The following is a 15,386-nucleotide window of genomic DNA, read 5'->3' as shown; positions in this document are numbered from 1 at the left end:
TGTGGTGATGCTGGAGTGCACTGTAACAACGCTTTGCCACCTTTTCTTTTATCCAAGTGAGGAAACAGAATATTCTCAGTTCACACAATCCAGTTGAAACTCGTTGCTTCCTTGCTGCTGGAAAATAAAAGGTAGCTTAACTACATTTTCATAGGCAAGCCTATTAAATGAATTTCATCTCTGCCTGCACTGCAACCAGGGCTGTCTGTAACTTTTTTGGGGCCCTATGCAAACTCTTGTTTGAGTACGCACCAAATCTGCATCATATTCCTCATACATACAAATATGACCAAATGCTACTTTTTACACATAAAATTTGATGAAAACAACGTGTCCTAAATGTCGGTTTTGAAGAGATATTTACAAAGCATTTTCTTCAAACTTGAATAAAAACATTACAACATCGGTTATTACCATAAACACACATACGCATATCAACCTCCTTAAGAACTGATTGCAGCTATTGAGGTTATGCTTTTCTCTCCATCCTTACCAATAAGGCCTTGGTCGTTATGGTTACGGAGGATAGAAGTGGCTCCATCTGGACACTATCAGTCTAATAGAACTGAAGCTTGCCAGCGAAGAAGTGCTTACATAACCTTTCAAACAAGCCACAACTATTTGTAAATTTTAATATTGCTAAATAGCTGACCTTAGCATTAACGCACAGGTTACGTCAGACTTGTTAATGGACAGTTAAGATGTCACTCACTCACTCGCTCTCAAGCCACTCGGACATGTCCATTGACAAGAGGTCAACACCCTTTACTCCCTGCACAGAACTTGTTGTCTAAAGGAGCTTTATGTAAATTTTGTTATTGCTACATAGCTTACGTCAGCATTAACAGCTGTTTACTTTAAAGCCTTGTCAAGAGCTTCAGCCATCATTGTGTTTATAAGACCAGATTTCATAATACGTCCTCTGAGTAGCTGATTCTTTAGGACAGACTGGAAGCTACAGTGACTTGGTATCAGAAAGTGACAAGACAGAAGCTAGCTGGTTAGCATGCTAACTTCAGTAGAAGAGAGAAATGATAGAGACAAGAGTTAGCATTGGTATTTGTTTCCACCTCTGGAGACAGCTGTTAGTTTGTAAAGGAACGAAGTTTGATGCTGAAAACATTTCTTCTAGACTGGTAAGTAAAAGCTGCTAATGCTAACGTTGGCTATGTAGCAACAGCAAGAACTTACAACTAGCTTAAACAAATAGCACTACATGTCTGGTTCTTTAGGGGCTGAGCAACACACACAGTACAGACATGTCATTCTACTTACTGTTTTGATTCAACAAACAACCATTTTAAAAATGTACAATGTTTCCCCTAAACTTTTAAAACTTTTCCTCAGAGGTACCGCCATAACAAAAATAGACTAAAGACTGCGTTGTTGCCAGGTTTGCTTGAAGAAGTTTCTCACATTCAGACTGCAATTGGTCTTAACACAGTGTAAAAATGAAAGTCTAAAGAAAGACAGAGAAGGGCATCAGAGGGGCATCAGAGGGGCATCTGTAGACCAGGGAGGTCGTTGCGGTAGGAAATGTTAGGGAACACTGTAAGAAACTGAAAACCCTGACTTGGTACTAAATCCTCTTTTATACAGGATCCAGGTGACACATCCTCAGGCCTTATCAGGACAGTGAGCAGCGGCATCTGCACTCAAACAGACGGTGTAGCATAAAATGTTGCTCAGAATCCAAACTGGATAACTGGAGTGCTGACACTCTCTGTATACACTCCAACTGATGCTGCCTGTGTTAGGGCTCCCATTTCCTGTTTGCGTACTACAGTGAAACGGGATCATGTTGAACAGTTGTTGAAGTTTGTGAATTCATTTGAATGCGTCACCGTTTGGCACAGTTACTGGCAGTGGTGGAATATTGACATGACTGCTGACTTTCAGTTGTTACAGACCAAGTGAAACAATGTTACCGGAAAATAAGAGTAGAACTCAAAGTGTACCATTACAAGCAGCACAATAGGAAAAAATTGACTGACAAATGAGCCTCACTGGGTAAAAGCTGGCTGCTTCTTCCTCTCACTTCCTGCTGGAAACTTTCTGTCTTGACTGCAGCTTTCTGTCACTTCCTGCTGCAGTTTCCTGATCTCATAATCTCATCTGTCCAGACTCTGGTGTGCTTCATGAAGTGTAGTATCCACCGTCAGCTGTTGGGCTCCCTTGTTCCCTCCTCTGGACCAGGCACCCCCTCCAGCTGTCATTATCCATCCGCCCACCAGATGTCCCCAAACTTTTTTCCTGTCTCCACATCCACCTGCTTACCTGTTTTCCATGTTCTCCATCACCTGAGCGTCCCTGCCCACACACACACACACACACACACACACACACACACACACACACACACACACACAAAACTGTTCCCCGTTTTCTCATGATCCCAGCAAGGACTCAGGCCAGTCCTCTGTCCCTGAGTCAGAGTCACGCCGTCTGGTTCTGGTCTTGGTTCTGGTCTTGGTTCTGGTCTTGGTTCTGGTCTTGGTTCTGGTCTTGGTTCTGGTCTTGGTTCTGTTCCCTTGTGTTCCTCCTTGTCTGTTCCTGCTTGTCTGCCTTCCAGCAATACCAGCAGCTGAGACAAATTCTCCAGCTTTTTATATGTTGTGAACTTCACAGTTTCCTATTATTGCCACAGCTATCTATGGCAACAGGATAAAAACCCTGACAAAAAAATACACCTATATATATATATATATATATATATATATATATATATACAATAACAAGGATAAAAACAGGATAAAAACCCTGGAAAAAAAAAAGCTACAGACAAGCGGGAAAAATAATTTGGAGGGGGGGCTCAGTTTTCTAATTTTATTTTCTTTCTTCCCAGAAAAAACTAAATTTCAATTTTCCACTACAGGCTGACTTCCCCCCTCCCTGCTCTGATTTAGAAATCAATAAATAACAACAAAGCTGGTTTCAGTCTGTGTCCTCCTGGACCCTGACTCAGAGACAGTTCCTGCTCAGTAGATTTCTGATTCTAGTGCGTCTGGCGCAGACAGTTCGGCTGGCAGCTGTTCTCTCAGCTCGTCGGGAGCTGCTGCTGACAGGACATCTGCTTCTGAGGAGGGATATGTCTGAGCAGAGGTCGGGGCGGTTTGAACAGATGGATGCTTTGGTAGCGCAGCAGACATCTTGCTTTTCATATGGATTCACAGTAACAGTTATTTCTGTAAGTCGACATTCTTACAACAATCCGTACCAACCGTACATTTTGAACAGTTTTGTGGTACTTTCCCTTTTGTTTCTGGCTCTGACACGTAAACGTGACATCATCTTAATCCCGTTTACAAAGCTTGGTCTTCCAGCCAATGAGAAAACAGCAGACCTGTTTGAATCTGAAGGTGTTGGTGATGTGGTGAATCAGCTGACTGCAGTGAAGCACATCATTTTCATACATGTGCCATATGGCATTAATCTGCCTCACTGCACGAGTGTAAATTTACAATATTAGTAAATAAAAGATAATAATAATAATAATAATAATAATAACACAAACTACTAGAACCTGTTCCCTCCTCTTGATGTGATTTGCATTTTTATAATTTGAGGAAATGATTTTTAAAAAAAACACATTGTCAGTGGTTGTTCAGAAACATCAACATGAAATGTTACCTGGGCTTTTGCAGAATCGACCAGTGCTGACAGCAGGGGGCACAGGGAGGACAATATTGTTCCAATGATCAAATATCTCTTTAATGAAGAACCAGTGTTCTGTGTTCACTGTAGACATGGGGACATGTGGAGACGAGCTGTTGTTGGGGGTGGAGGTCGCGCTCAGGTTCTGTTGAGCAGATCATCTTTTCTTGTTCCTTGAAACGGCTCAGTCCACGCTGCGCTCGTTGTTTTGTGATGCATATGAGGAAGCTCATTACCATACCCTGCACCTGTCTCACACACACACACACACACACACACACACACACACACACACACACACACACACACATCCTTGTTTTACTATACTCATGAGGACTGTCATTGATATAAGCCCCTCACCCTAACCTAAACCTGTCTAGCCTGTGTGTTGTCTTTGGGCAAGATGCTGAACCCCAAATTGCCCCTGTTGTGTCAGCGGTGTGTGAATGTGTGGGAATTGTAGAGTATGGTGTTTGTGTGAATAGGGGAATGTGGCTTCCATTGTGAAGCACTCTGAGTGGTCGTTAAGACTAGAAAAGAGCTGTATAACCTTCACAAACAGAGAGCGTGACAATCAGCCAAAATGTCCTCACAATGGTCTCAAACCAAAAACACACACACACACGGACCACCTGCACATGCACACTGATCAGCTGTGATCGAAACCATCATCTGTGTTTTCTAATCTAGTTGTTATTGAAGGTTGTTCAGGTGATTTTAAAGTTTCCTTTTTATGGTATTTCTCTTTGTCGTCATGTGACAGTTTGTGATCTATGTCACTGATCAGCAGCAGTGACCAACATAGGTTCACAGTCTTAATCCTCAAGGTAAAAGAGCAGCTGTTGAGCACAGCAGGAACTCTGTTGTACTCATCTGTAGAAACAAGCCTCTGAGAAGTGACAACAGACTGTGTAGATCTCCTGCCATCCACCCCAGCCTCCAGTCACTGCCACTTCTCAAACTAATGGATCACTGTTTACTGCAATAGAGTCACAGACAGAATTTACTTTTAAAAGCCAAGAAAAAACAATGTGAGTTTGTGTTTTAAGTGTCTCTGCTGTGAGCTCATGGTCTAACCCTCTCCTAAGGATTTCTTGTTATCCTCATTCACTCTGCTCGGACACTTAAGTCTTTGCTGATGTAGCTGACGTTCAGCCTGGTTTAATTAGAGATGCCGATCGCGTTTTTTTTTTTTTTTTAATGTATGATACTGATACTGTTCATCTATGAGTGAGATTGGTAAAAGCTGGCTGCTTCTTCCTCTCACTTCCTGCTGGAAACTTTCTGTCTTGACTGCAGCTTTCTGTCATTTCCTGCTGCAGTTTCCTGATCTCATAATATCATCAGTCCAGACTCTGGTGTGCTTCATGAAGTGTAGTATCCACCGACAGCTGTTGGGCTCCCTTGTTCCCTCCTCTGGACCAGGCACCCCCTCCAGCTGTCATTATCCATCCGCCCACCAGATGTCCCCAAACTTTTTTCCTGTCTCCACATCCACCTGCTTACCTGTTTTCCATGTTCTCAGGACAGCCTTCTGTCCCTGAGTCCCTGATATCACGTTTTTTTTTAATGTATGATATTGATACCGTTCATCTATGAGTGAGATCGGCCGATCCACCACTGATACCGATCATTTTTGGCAGACATTGCAGATGGATTACGTTATATCAGCCAACATGTTCATTAGATGCAAACAGAAATGATCAGGTCACCGTTCACCAAAAACAGAGCTTGTTCACGGACAAACAACAACCAGTTCTCCAAGCTGAACACAGGTCGTTTTTTCTTCAACCCTCTGATTGGACCCCTAGCAGCGTCTCCTGAAAATAGCGGCCCCATGGCGACAGACTACAGGACCTTGGTTGTCATGGTTTCTATAAAAACTGTCATGGCTTGGTTAGGCGTAGGAAAAGATAGTGATCTGGGTTTAAAAAAAGCACGTCCTCAACATTAGACAACCTTTGTTGCCATAGTTACAACAATAACAACATGGTTAATTTTGTCGAACGGAAGAAGAGTACAGAATTCGATTCTATCTCTGGTGGTAGCAATCCTGCAGCCTGACTTCATTGTTTACAATAAGCCCTGTGTGTGTGTGTGTGTGTGTGTGTGTGTGTGTTTTGCCTCTGTCGTTCAGGGAAGTGTGAGGACAGTCTGGCCACTCCTCTTCCCTTCAGCTCCTTCACCAGCTCATCAGTGTTCACCAGAGGACATGGAGCCGGTTACGCCAAACTCAACCGAAAACAAGGTAGGTCCCTACAACGAGAGGACCTGTGTGGTTCCTGCTGTTGTGAATGGATGTTCTGGTGACACATTTATCATCATCATCATCATCATCACCTTTTTTTTTATTTTCTCTGAAATACATGAAGGGGCAACCCTCATTTTCAATGACGCTGAGATTACAAAAGCATGAAAGAAAACAAAGCAAACTACCAGAATACACAAATCAGTTCTGAATACAAACAATGACATTCAGAAATATTCTGATTCAAAATCTTTAATAGCATATTTTGAAACACAACATCTAAAGGCAGTCTTATCAAGTTCTGAGTTGATCTGAGGAACAAGCAGTGATCCAGTCCTGAGAGCGGGTTTGATCAGAACCTATATTGAGATCTATAAGTGGTAATTTGGTAATTCATTTAAGAGTGCTTTATGAATGAATACTTACCAGTGATGATCTGGTCTCACAGAGAGAGAGAGGACCGGCCGACCCACCATACAGAGATGGTCTAAGGTCTTATGGGTGGTGACAGCGGCATGTCTATATATGGCATCACCACAGTCCAGAGGAAAGAAAGAAATAAAATTCTTCTGCTGCTGCTGCTGTACACGAGGAAGATGAAAAAAAGATTGTTAACGTGAACTTTAAAATTAAATTTATCATCTATCCGTATTTTAAATGTTGCTGCAGCAAGGAATTGTGGGACGGCATTAAGGAAAGGAGAAAATGCCGTCCCTCAATTCCTTGCTGCAGCAACATTTAGAGTGACACACCATTGTAGTTTCACCTCAGCAGACCCACGTAAATGTAGAAACATCAGAGCAGCTGTTTTATGTTTGTGACTCGATCCAGAACTGATGGAAATCCTTGTCTGATCCACTGAAGCCCAGATACATAAATATAGATTTATTCTCTTTAAGTCCAATCAGGAGTCATGAAGAACAAACAGTTTGAATCTATAGTGAACAATATCATCATCATAACAAAATACTATAGTCTATACATAAATGTTGTTTCACTAAATCTCATTGTGTAAAGCACTAAAAATATATTTTTTTAATTTAACAATTGTATAGAAATGTCAAAAGCTCCGATGCCAGGAAACTAAACTCTCTATAAATGTCAGAATAGAAGTTATTCTGATCTCTTGCTCAGTTCCTTATTTTTATGGAATTATTATTTGATTGAGTCAATTTTCTCTTTCTCTTCTGTATTTTTCTTTCATGTTATCTCATGTCAGCATTTCAGTCCTGTTGGTTTTGTTTCTGTGGTTATTCTGTGGTTAGGAAAGGAGGATTTATTCTCCATTAGTTATAAAGTGAAAAAGAAATCCTAGTGTCAGTGCAGTCAGATAGTTTTCCTAAGTCCTGATGAATTCTCCTTCAAATCTTTTCTTGACCTCATGATGTTTTCCATCGAGGTCGAGGAGACTGACTGATATATTCTTGACTTCCTGTGATGATATCACCGACAGAGCTCGGGTCTCTTAAAGAAACAGTACACACATCTCTGCTCTTCTTCCTTTTACCTTTCTCCCACCTTTCACCTAGGTGATGGAGGCTGGTCGCCCCTGGATACGGACCGTTACCAGTGGTTACAGATGGACCTGGGTTCTAGGAAGCAGGTGGTTGCCATAGCGACTCAGGGTCGCTACAGTAGCTCTGACTGGACCAGGAAGTATCGGCTGCTTTACAGTGACACGCCGAAAAACTGGAGGCCTTATCTACAGGACGGAAATATCTGGGTGAGGAAGAATCTCATGTTTTCATCAAATTTCTTGTGGCCTTTTAAAACCACATGCCACAACCACATGAGTGCAGCGTGGTCTTACAGTGACTGGCAGTTTCTCAGACCTCTGTTGTGGAAAGATGTCCATAAATAATTATGAAGTACTTCAGTTGTAACTTCAGATTTTGCGCAATTTCAATCAATTTAAACGTAGAAATTCTTTTTGTGATTGCTGTTACAGAGTTTAAAAAACATATAAACAAACTGTAGACTGAAAAGATAGGCTCAAGTAAAGTACAGAGCTAACAGAAACATCAACCTTCTAATTTGCATAAATAATGTTGTCAATTCAACATGGTTTAGAATATTAGGTTTACATTGAGGGAAAAAAAGAAATCTGAAATTTCAAGAATAAAGTCAGAATATTACAAGAATAAAGTAATAATTTTGAGAAAAAAATCATATTATTGTTGTATAAAAATATAATAGAAATATAAAGTTGTAATATTTCAAGAAAAAAGTCATAATATCATAAGAATGAAGTCGTATTATTACGAGAATTAAGAATGTACAATTTTGAGAGAGAAAAAAAAACATAATTTTTAGGAATATTACATCAACTACTCAAACAGGTGAAAGAGAGTGAGAGTGAAACCTCTGCTAAAGTAGAACTTCACATGATGCTCCACGTTCGTCATATTAAAGTTTCCCCTCTAAAACAAAACACACCTTAAAATTACTTTATTCTCACAATATTATGACTTTTTTCTTGAACTATTTGATTTTATTCTCTTTTTTTCTCAATGTAGCAAAATGTGACAGTATCAATATCAAAACCACACTGCATATCACATTACCAATAACAAGAAAAAAGAAGAAGAAAAACAGTATAAAAGCACAATTGTACAGCATTAGATCAGTTTATTATATATATTAGTGAGCTCCAACTGGAGATTTGAGTTCCTTCCATACGTTCAGCCAGTTATTTTTATTAGATAAAAAGAGATACGACCTCAGACAGTGAAGAGAGACAATGTGCAGTTTCAAGTTAAAATAAAATGTTGTTGAATGTGTGCTGTACCGCTGATACTGACTAAATGAAATAAGAAATGTGTGGCATTTAACTGTGCCGCAAGCCTGTAAATAAAGGGAGTGAGAACCCAGAGTGTTCTGTCTGTATTTCTATCTATAATTGATTTTTTAAATGAAATGTAATGTAGCACTTCCATTATTATTTTTATTCACCAGATACATGTATAATTAATGGTTTGGAATAGGGTTTTTTAAATTTAATCCGTGGAGTTTAAGGTAAAAGGTTGACAATTAGAAAACTTTTATTTCTATTCACGCCTTGTGTTGACTGAAAGGGCAGGATCTAAATGCCTCACTCAGCTTGCGTCTGATTGGCCAGAGGGCCCACACATCTCCTCCTATCAAATCTCATGAACAAAAAACATCATTTTAGAAAATAAATTAAATTGTTCAATTTTCTGTTATTGATATTTCTAGTTTTTGAGTGTTGAACTGATGAGCATCACATGGACCTGTCTGCCAGAAAACTGTTTGTTTTTGTGTCTCAGACGTTCGAGGGGAACGTGAACAGTGAGGGCGTGGTCCGCCACGAGCTGCAGCACGCCATCCTGGCTCGCTACATCCGCTTCGTCCCGCTGGACTGGAGCAGGGAGGGACGCATTGGAGTCCGTCTGGAGCTCTACGGCTGCTCGTACTGTGAGTAGAGAGGACAGCTGTTCTACAGCAGCACTCCACATTTACAGGCAACATGTTTCCTGCTATTAGAAGGACTGAACGGACAGGGAGGCGTTAATTAGTTTATTAAAACAATCTAATTACACATCTAACTGCTCCCAAAAAAGCTGATTAAAATCGTTAAATATGTTTTTTTAAAAGGAATAAAATACCGGTTTTCCTATAAACTGTGGCTCTGCAGGTAAGAGGCACCTTCACAGGAGGAGTGTGGGGAGAAGAGTCAGGTTACCACTTCACAATAGAACTAACGATATATAAATGGTTCATAATTAGTTTATTAATTCAGTTGTTCACGCTTTATAAATCATAAATAAACAATTATAAACATGTTATAACACAGTTTTCATACATTGATGCAGCTCACTATTTGGCAGGATCAAGTTAATGCTTTCTACTCATTAATCTTACTAATGACTTACTACCATTTATAACTAGTAAAAAAGACCCTTGTTTGTAGCGTGTAAAACACATCATCATTTATTAATGTGCTACCAGTTTAAATAGCAACTCATTGATAAATGATGATGTGTTTCAACCTTTTTACCAGTTATAAATGTTTGTAAGTGATAAATAAATGGTTGTAAAGATGAGATGAAGAAACATGAAGCTGATGGAGGGAGAATCACACAGATGTGAACAGTGAGACAAAGGATGGGTGGGCAGTTCACCAGGTAAAGGAAGGTTCCCACCTGTCTTCTACCTGGATGCTAAAGTCCTGAAGAAGAGACCAATCAGTGAGAAGCATCTGCATGTTGATCTCCACTGAGCAGAACAATCTGATCAACAGCTGTGATTAGAGCGAGGACGGCTGCTGAGAGCAGGTCGAGGTTACCAACACTGCCAAGACCTTAGAGGATGAATCTGCTCATGTGATGTGATCATGTGATCTGCCAGATGAAAGCGTTTGACCATTAAGATGCTGACGGTGCTTCATTGCTAGTAACTGAACAAACTTGATGAAGCAGCAGCTACAAATGCTGATGATGGAGAAAACAAAGAGAGCTCAGTAATTGATGAGACATGAGGCTGAACCGTACAGGTGTTATGAAGTTTGATCTGTGAAAACCTCAGATCATGAAACCAGGAGAATGTGGGCGTAAGAGGAATCTGTGGTGAACCAGCTGTTGTAACTTGGTCTTTCACCTTCTGAGGCGATCTGCGGTGAAAGTGTATGAACTTCAGTACAGGACCGAGGAGAGGCAGAGGACACTGTCACAGGAAAGAGTCATGTCTCCGGGGTCTCACAGTAGAGTCGCTCTGTCGTCCATTTCTATCTGTACAGATCGAATGAGATCTAAAGAGGCCAGAACTCCAGCAACACTTGGAGTAAACAGAAGAACTGCATTAGAATGACATGTTTAGATGAAGTTGTACCAGAAACCTCCACTTTGCTTCTGATCAGATGAGACCAAATGTACGTCATGTGTTTGATGTGAACATTAACCGAAACTCCTCATGCTGCTACACGATTGGCTGATTGGATACTTACAAGAATAAGGAGGTGCAGGTGTACAGGTGTTCCTCATACAGTGCTCGTTAGGTGAAGCTAGCGGTGAGCGGAGCAGCGTGAGCCTGTGAGGCTGAGCTCAGGGCAAAGAGAAACTTTGGCTACGCCGGAAGTGGAAATGATGAATTGATGATGAAGCTGAATGATCTTTTCACTCATTAATAATGGACTGAAGACAGTATTGATTAACACGTGTGTTCTCATGTGTGCTCATTTTGTTTACATGTTGCCAATGTAATGCGTTCCACAGACCAAACAAACAGTAAAACAAAATGTAATTATTCAGATCTCCTGACATGGCACCGGGATTTCATGGTTGCTGTACTTGTGTACGAAACAAATCTAGGACACTGATCCTGGTGCAGCAGCAGGCACAGCCACCGCATGTGACAGGTCTGGATCACAGGGCCAGTATTCACAAAGCGTTTTATCTTATCACTAGTACTCCTTAGTCAGGCTGAAAGTTTCTAACTAAAAGTTTTCTTCACAAAGCTGCTGAGACCAACTTTTAGTAAGGAGAAGGAAAAACTCCTTAGTTAAGAGTGCGACTCCGTTGCTATGGCTGACGTCAATTTTCCCTCGCAGGAACCACAGCGTCCACTGAGAAATAAATGAATACAAATGAAATAATAACAGATCAGGTGCTGTTTACTAAAGTACTGCATTCTCCAAAATACATCTGTATGATCAGGTTTGTGTCGACCCGGGAGAATTTAATTTTACTACAAAAACTTACATTCAATTCACTCAATGGAAATTGAAAAAACGAACCTGTCCTAGACGACCTGACTAAAGCTAACTGGCAGCCTATTAGCCACAGTCTGTTGCAGCTGTACCTGTTGTAATGCAGCTGTGGTCCCAGCTGTGGGTTGAGGTGTGAGAACATTTCCCCTGTCCCACCAGGTGACATCCAGCTGGAATATGATCCTTTCAAACAGCTGATCAGGTCACTCTCCACTCAGATCCATGACTCGTGTGAAGATCCTGGACGCTGAACAACAATCTTTACAACTGTACAGGCACCATCAACACAACCTGTGTGTTGATGGTGTGATTTTGGAATGACAGCAGCTCTTTAAGACTCTTTGTGATTTGGTCTCTCTACCTTCTCCCAGACTTAGGAGATACTTAGAATTTCTTTTTTTCTCCTCCATCTTCCAGGGGCAGACGTGATCAGCTTTGACGGCCAAGGCATCATCTCCTACCGCTTCCGGAGTAAGAAGATGAAGATTGTGAAGGACATCATCTCTCTGAAGTTTAGGACCACAGCCAGAGACGGGGTCCTGCTCCATGGAGAGGGACAACAGGGGGACTACATTTCCCTGGAGCTCCGCAGGGCGAGACTGCAGCTCAGCATCAACTTAGGTATCCTCCTGTAAAGTCTGTGTGGTGTCAAGGACAGCAGAGACGGTGTACTCAGCTGTAATGAAACTCTCAGGACTGTGTTGTCTCATGTTGTCAGAGGAGACATGATAAACCTTTACAGCCTGTTCCTGTCTGTGTGATTCACTCGCTTCTCTCCAGGCAGTAACCAGTACGGCTCCATCCAGGGTCACACCTCTGTGACCAGTGGGAGCTTACTGGACGACGACCACTGGCACTCGGTCGTCATAGAGCGTTACCGCAGGAACGTCAACTTCACCCTGGACCACCACACTCAGCAGTTCAGGACCAATGGAGAGTTTGACCACCTGGACCTGGACTATGAGGTAAAGACTCTGTCAGGCCCTTTCACCATCTCAAGTAACAGTGGTACAAACACTAGTGGTGTGAACTGACTGATGAGGTCTGTTGGGCTGAGCAGTAACAAACCAATGTCCACCATGTCATGCAGTACCTGCACCTGGAGGCCTAGGAGTTAAAGCTCCATAGAGTCTAAAGGCAGATGACCATGTGTAGTTTGATTATAAAACAGGTCTAGGTTCTATATTAATACTGTGAAATTATCAAAGCCTCAGTCCACAGAGAAATGCACACAGCCTGTATTCAGAAACTGAGCCTTAAAACCAGCCGTCAGGACTTCAGGAACTTTGTGATGTCACAACAAAGCAGTCACCACAGCGTCATGATTGCTCATCATTTCACTCTGACTTCTTCCACACTATGCTGGCTAACTTTCAGGATGCCGCTTGCATGTGAGAACTGTGTACATCCAGTCTAGTGTGTCCTGTTTGTCTTTGTAAAGATCTGAAACACCTGAAAATGTCTTTTCTTTGTCACCTGGTTCAAATCAGTAATTTACTTATGCTCTTTTTTTCCTGTACACACTAAAATCATCTCAGTGTGGGCAGTGTCACAAACAGAGAGACACAAATGGGTTTCAAATGTATCCATTTTTGTATGGATGGACTCAAACTGTCAGGCCCTGATTTGCGATATAAGAGTTAGGTTCAGTTGTAGTGAAATCTGATAATAGCCAATCAATACTGCTGACTTGACAACTAGTGCTGCTGCTGCTTCAGTATGTGTGAGAAGGAGGATGGAGACAGTCTGTCTGTGTGTTCTCCGTACCTCACTACTGCTTTGTCCTTGATGAATAGATAGATAGATAGATAGATAGATAGATAGATAGATAGATAGATAGATAGATAGATAGATAGATAGATAGATAGATAGATAGATAGATAGATAGGATAGGAAATTAAAATGTCATAGCAGCTGAGTTAAAAGACAATTAACTAAAGTAAAATACAAAGACAACAATACACAGGATTTAAGTATACCATAAAAATGAGAGGTAGATAAATAAATAAAATAAATATGGTGGTATGGACCAAAGTACAGGGGTGAGAGTGCAATAGTGTTTTGGATGATTCACAGAGATGCATTATATAGTCTGATTGCAGGAAAGACTTCCCTAACCTAAGACAGGCAGATCTCATGATTTAATCAATATATAAAATAAAAAAATAAATATTAAAGCCGGAAGCTTTAATTAAAGGTTGTGGTTGTGGTAAGTGTTGGCTTCATTTTTCAGGCTTGGAGGTTGATGCTTAGTTTACACATGAAAACTCTCAGTAACACCAGTCTGACCAGCTCTGAAAGAGCCTCTGCTGCACCTGCCAGTACAGTATAATATCAGTTTAATTTTTCATTCAGTATTTTAATTGGGTGTAATGCTGCATTTCCTGTTTGGCTGGATAATGTAATTTGGATGTAGGATTAAGTTTGCGGGTGATTCAGTTGTCCTTTTCCCAAGACGTGGCCAAAAGGTTTTTGTACAGATAAAACCAAAAACAAACCTCAAAATTTAGATGAAGTAATTTGCATAAAATTCTAACCTGTAAAAATCAAGATGGCTGACAGGGAAGATCCCCGGGGATGTCTGTTCATTTAAGCATCAGTTGGCCTAGTATGTGACTTATGATGTAAAGTACATAGGAAATGAGTATTACCACTACTATCAGCACAAAAGAAAGGAAGAATTCCTGACAGGAAGTGTTTGTGTTTTGCCCTTCGGTCCATGTTGTCCACTCTGCTGTGCCCTCAGATCAGTTTCGGAGGTGTGGCCGTGTCAGCGAAGCCGAGCTCAGGAGGCAGAGAGAACTTTGTGGGCTGCATGGAGGGAATCACCTACAACGGAGACAACATCACTAACCTGGTCCGCAGGAAGAAGGTGGACACGTCCAGCTTCGTAAGAAAGCTCCCTGTGTGTCACTCTGACCTCTGTTAGAGACTGTTGTGTTATTTTGCTGCAGAGACTTCCAGAGTCAGGTGATGCCATATATGCCATGATAGAGAAGCTTTTTTTGACAAAGCTCTTCTCCCCCTGTCCTTCAGCTGTCCATCATGATCTATAATGGCTCAGACCTGCTCCTTAGCTTCTGCGGGTTTTGAAGTGGTTTAGTTATCTGGATGTTCAGCACTGACTCAGCACAAGCTGTAGTCATCCGTGAACACAGATGACAGACGGTGCAAAAGACCTTGTCGTAACATTTTCCTTCCCTGCTTTATCATTTCTTAATCTGTGCGGCGAGGTCAGTACATTTTTTCATAAGACTGAACAAGCCTGCTGTTCATAAATAAGGCTGGACCGAAACAGCGGGGCCAGCCCTATAATATTGAATGTGACTGACTGATTGACTTGCTAACTGACTGACTCACTGACTGACTGACTGACTGATGATATTTCCACCACTGGTCAGCAGCGTCTACCAAGCTGCTCTGGTTTACCGGCTGCTCTGGAACAGCAGGAGATGAGAAGCGCTTCCAATACACTGAGCCTCTCCTCCATTACAGCAAAGAAACTACATTCATTACATGTGTCATTATTACTAAAGGAGGCAGAGGAATAACTAAACATAAGACACACTGAGCAGAGAGAGCAGGGGAGAGAGAGAGAGAGAGAGAGAGAGAGAGAGAGAAGTCATCAGTAACGAGGCTTTATACTAACTGCTATGACCAACTCTACATATCAAACAGAGAGTCAGACATAAAGACCTGCCTCTAATAAAAGTCTGTGACGTTCTGGAGTTGAAGTAAATTAAGACTAAGCTATTGTGG

The 15,386-nt window shown here is 41.4% G+C and overlaps 1 protein-coding gene across 1 annotated transcript in view; it reads left to right on the top strand.

Annotated features, from left to right (window-relative positions):
- The window catches only part of cntnap2b (contactin associated protein 2b), a 34,676-nt gene that overhangs the window by 3,904 nt on the left and 15,386 nt on the right, over positions 1-15,386 (top strand). Inside the window, exons 2-7 of the mRNA XM_023398198.2 lie at positions 5,792-5,902; positions 7,432-7,625; positions 9,190-9,337; positions 12,045-12,248; positions 12,408-12,592; positions 14,374-14,517. Coding sequence (XP_023253966.1) covers positions 5,792-5,902; positions 7,432-7,625; positions 9,190-9,337; positions 12,045-12,248; positions 12,408-12,592; positions 14,374-14,517 — 986 coding nt within the window. The remainder of the gene's footprint in view (positions 1-5,791; positions 5,903-7,431; positions 7,626-9,189; positions 9,338-12,044; positions 12,249-12,407; positions 12,593-14,373; positions 14,518-15,386) is intronic.

The sequence above is a fragment of the Seriola lalandi genome, unplaced genomic scaffold, assembly GCF_002814215.2.
Source record: "Seriola lalandi dorsalis isolate HSWRI2012SDOR001 ecotype SW California unplaced genomic scaffold, Sedor1 jcf7180002054981, whole genome shotgun sequence".
NCBI classification, from domain to species: domain Eukaryota; kingdom Metazoa; phylum Chordata; class Actinopteri; order Carangiformes; family Carangidae; genus Seriola; species Seriola lalandi.
The sequence above is the reverse complement of the archived record's forward strand: the minus strand, read 5'-3'. Positions and strand labels throughout refer to the sequence as shown.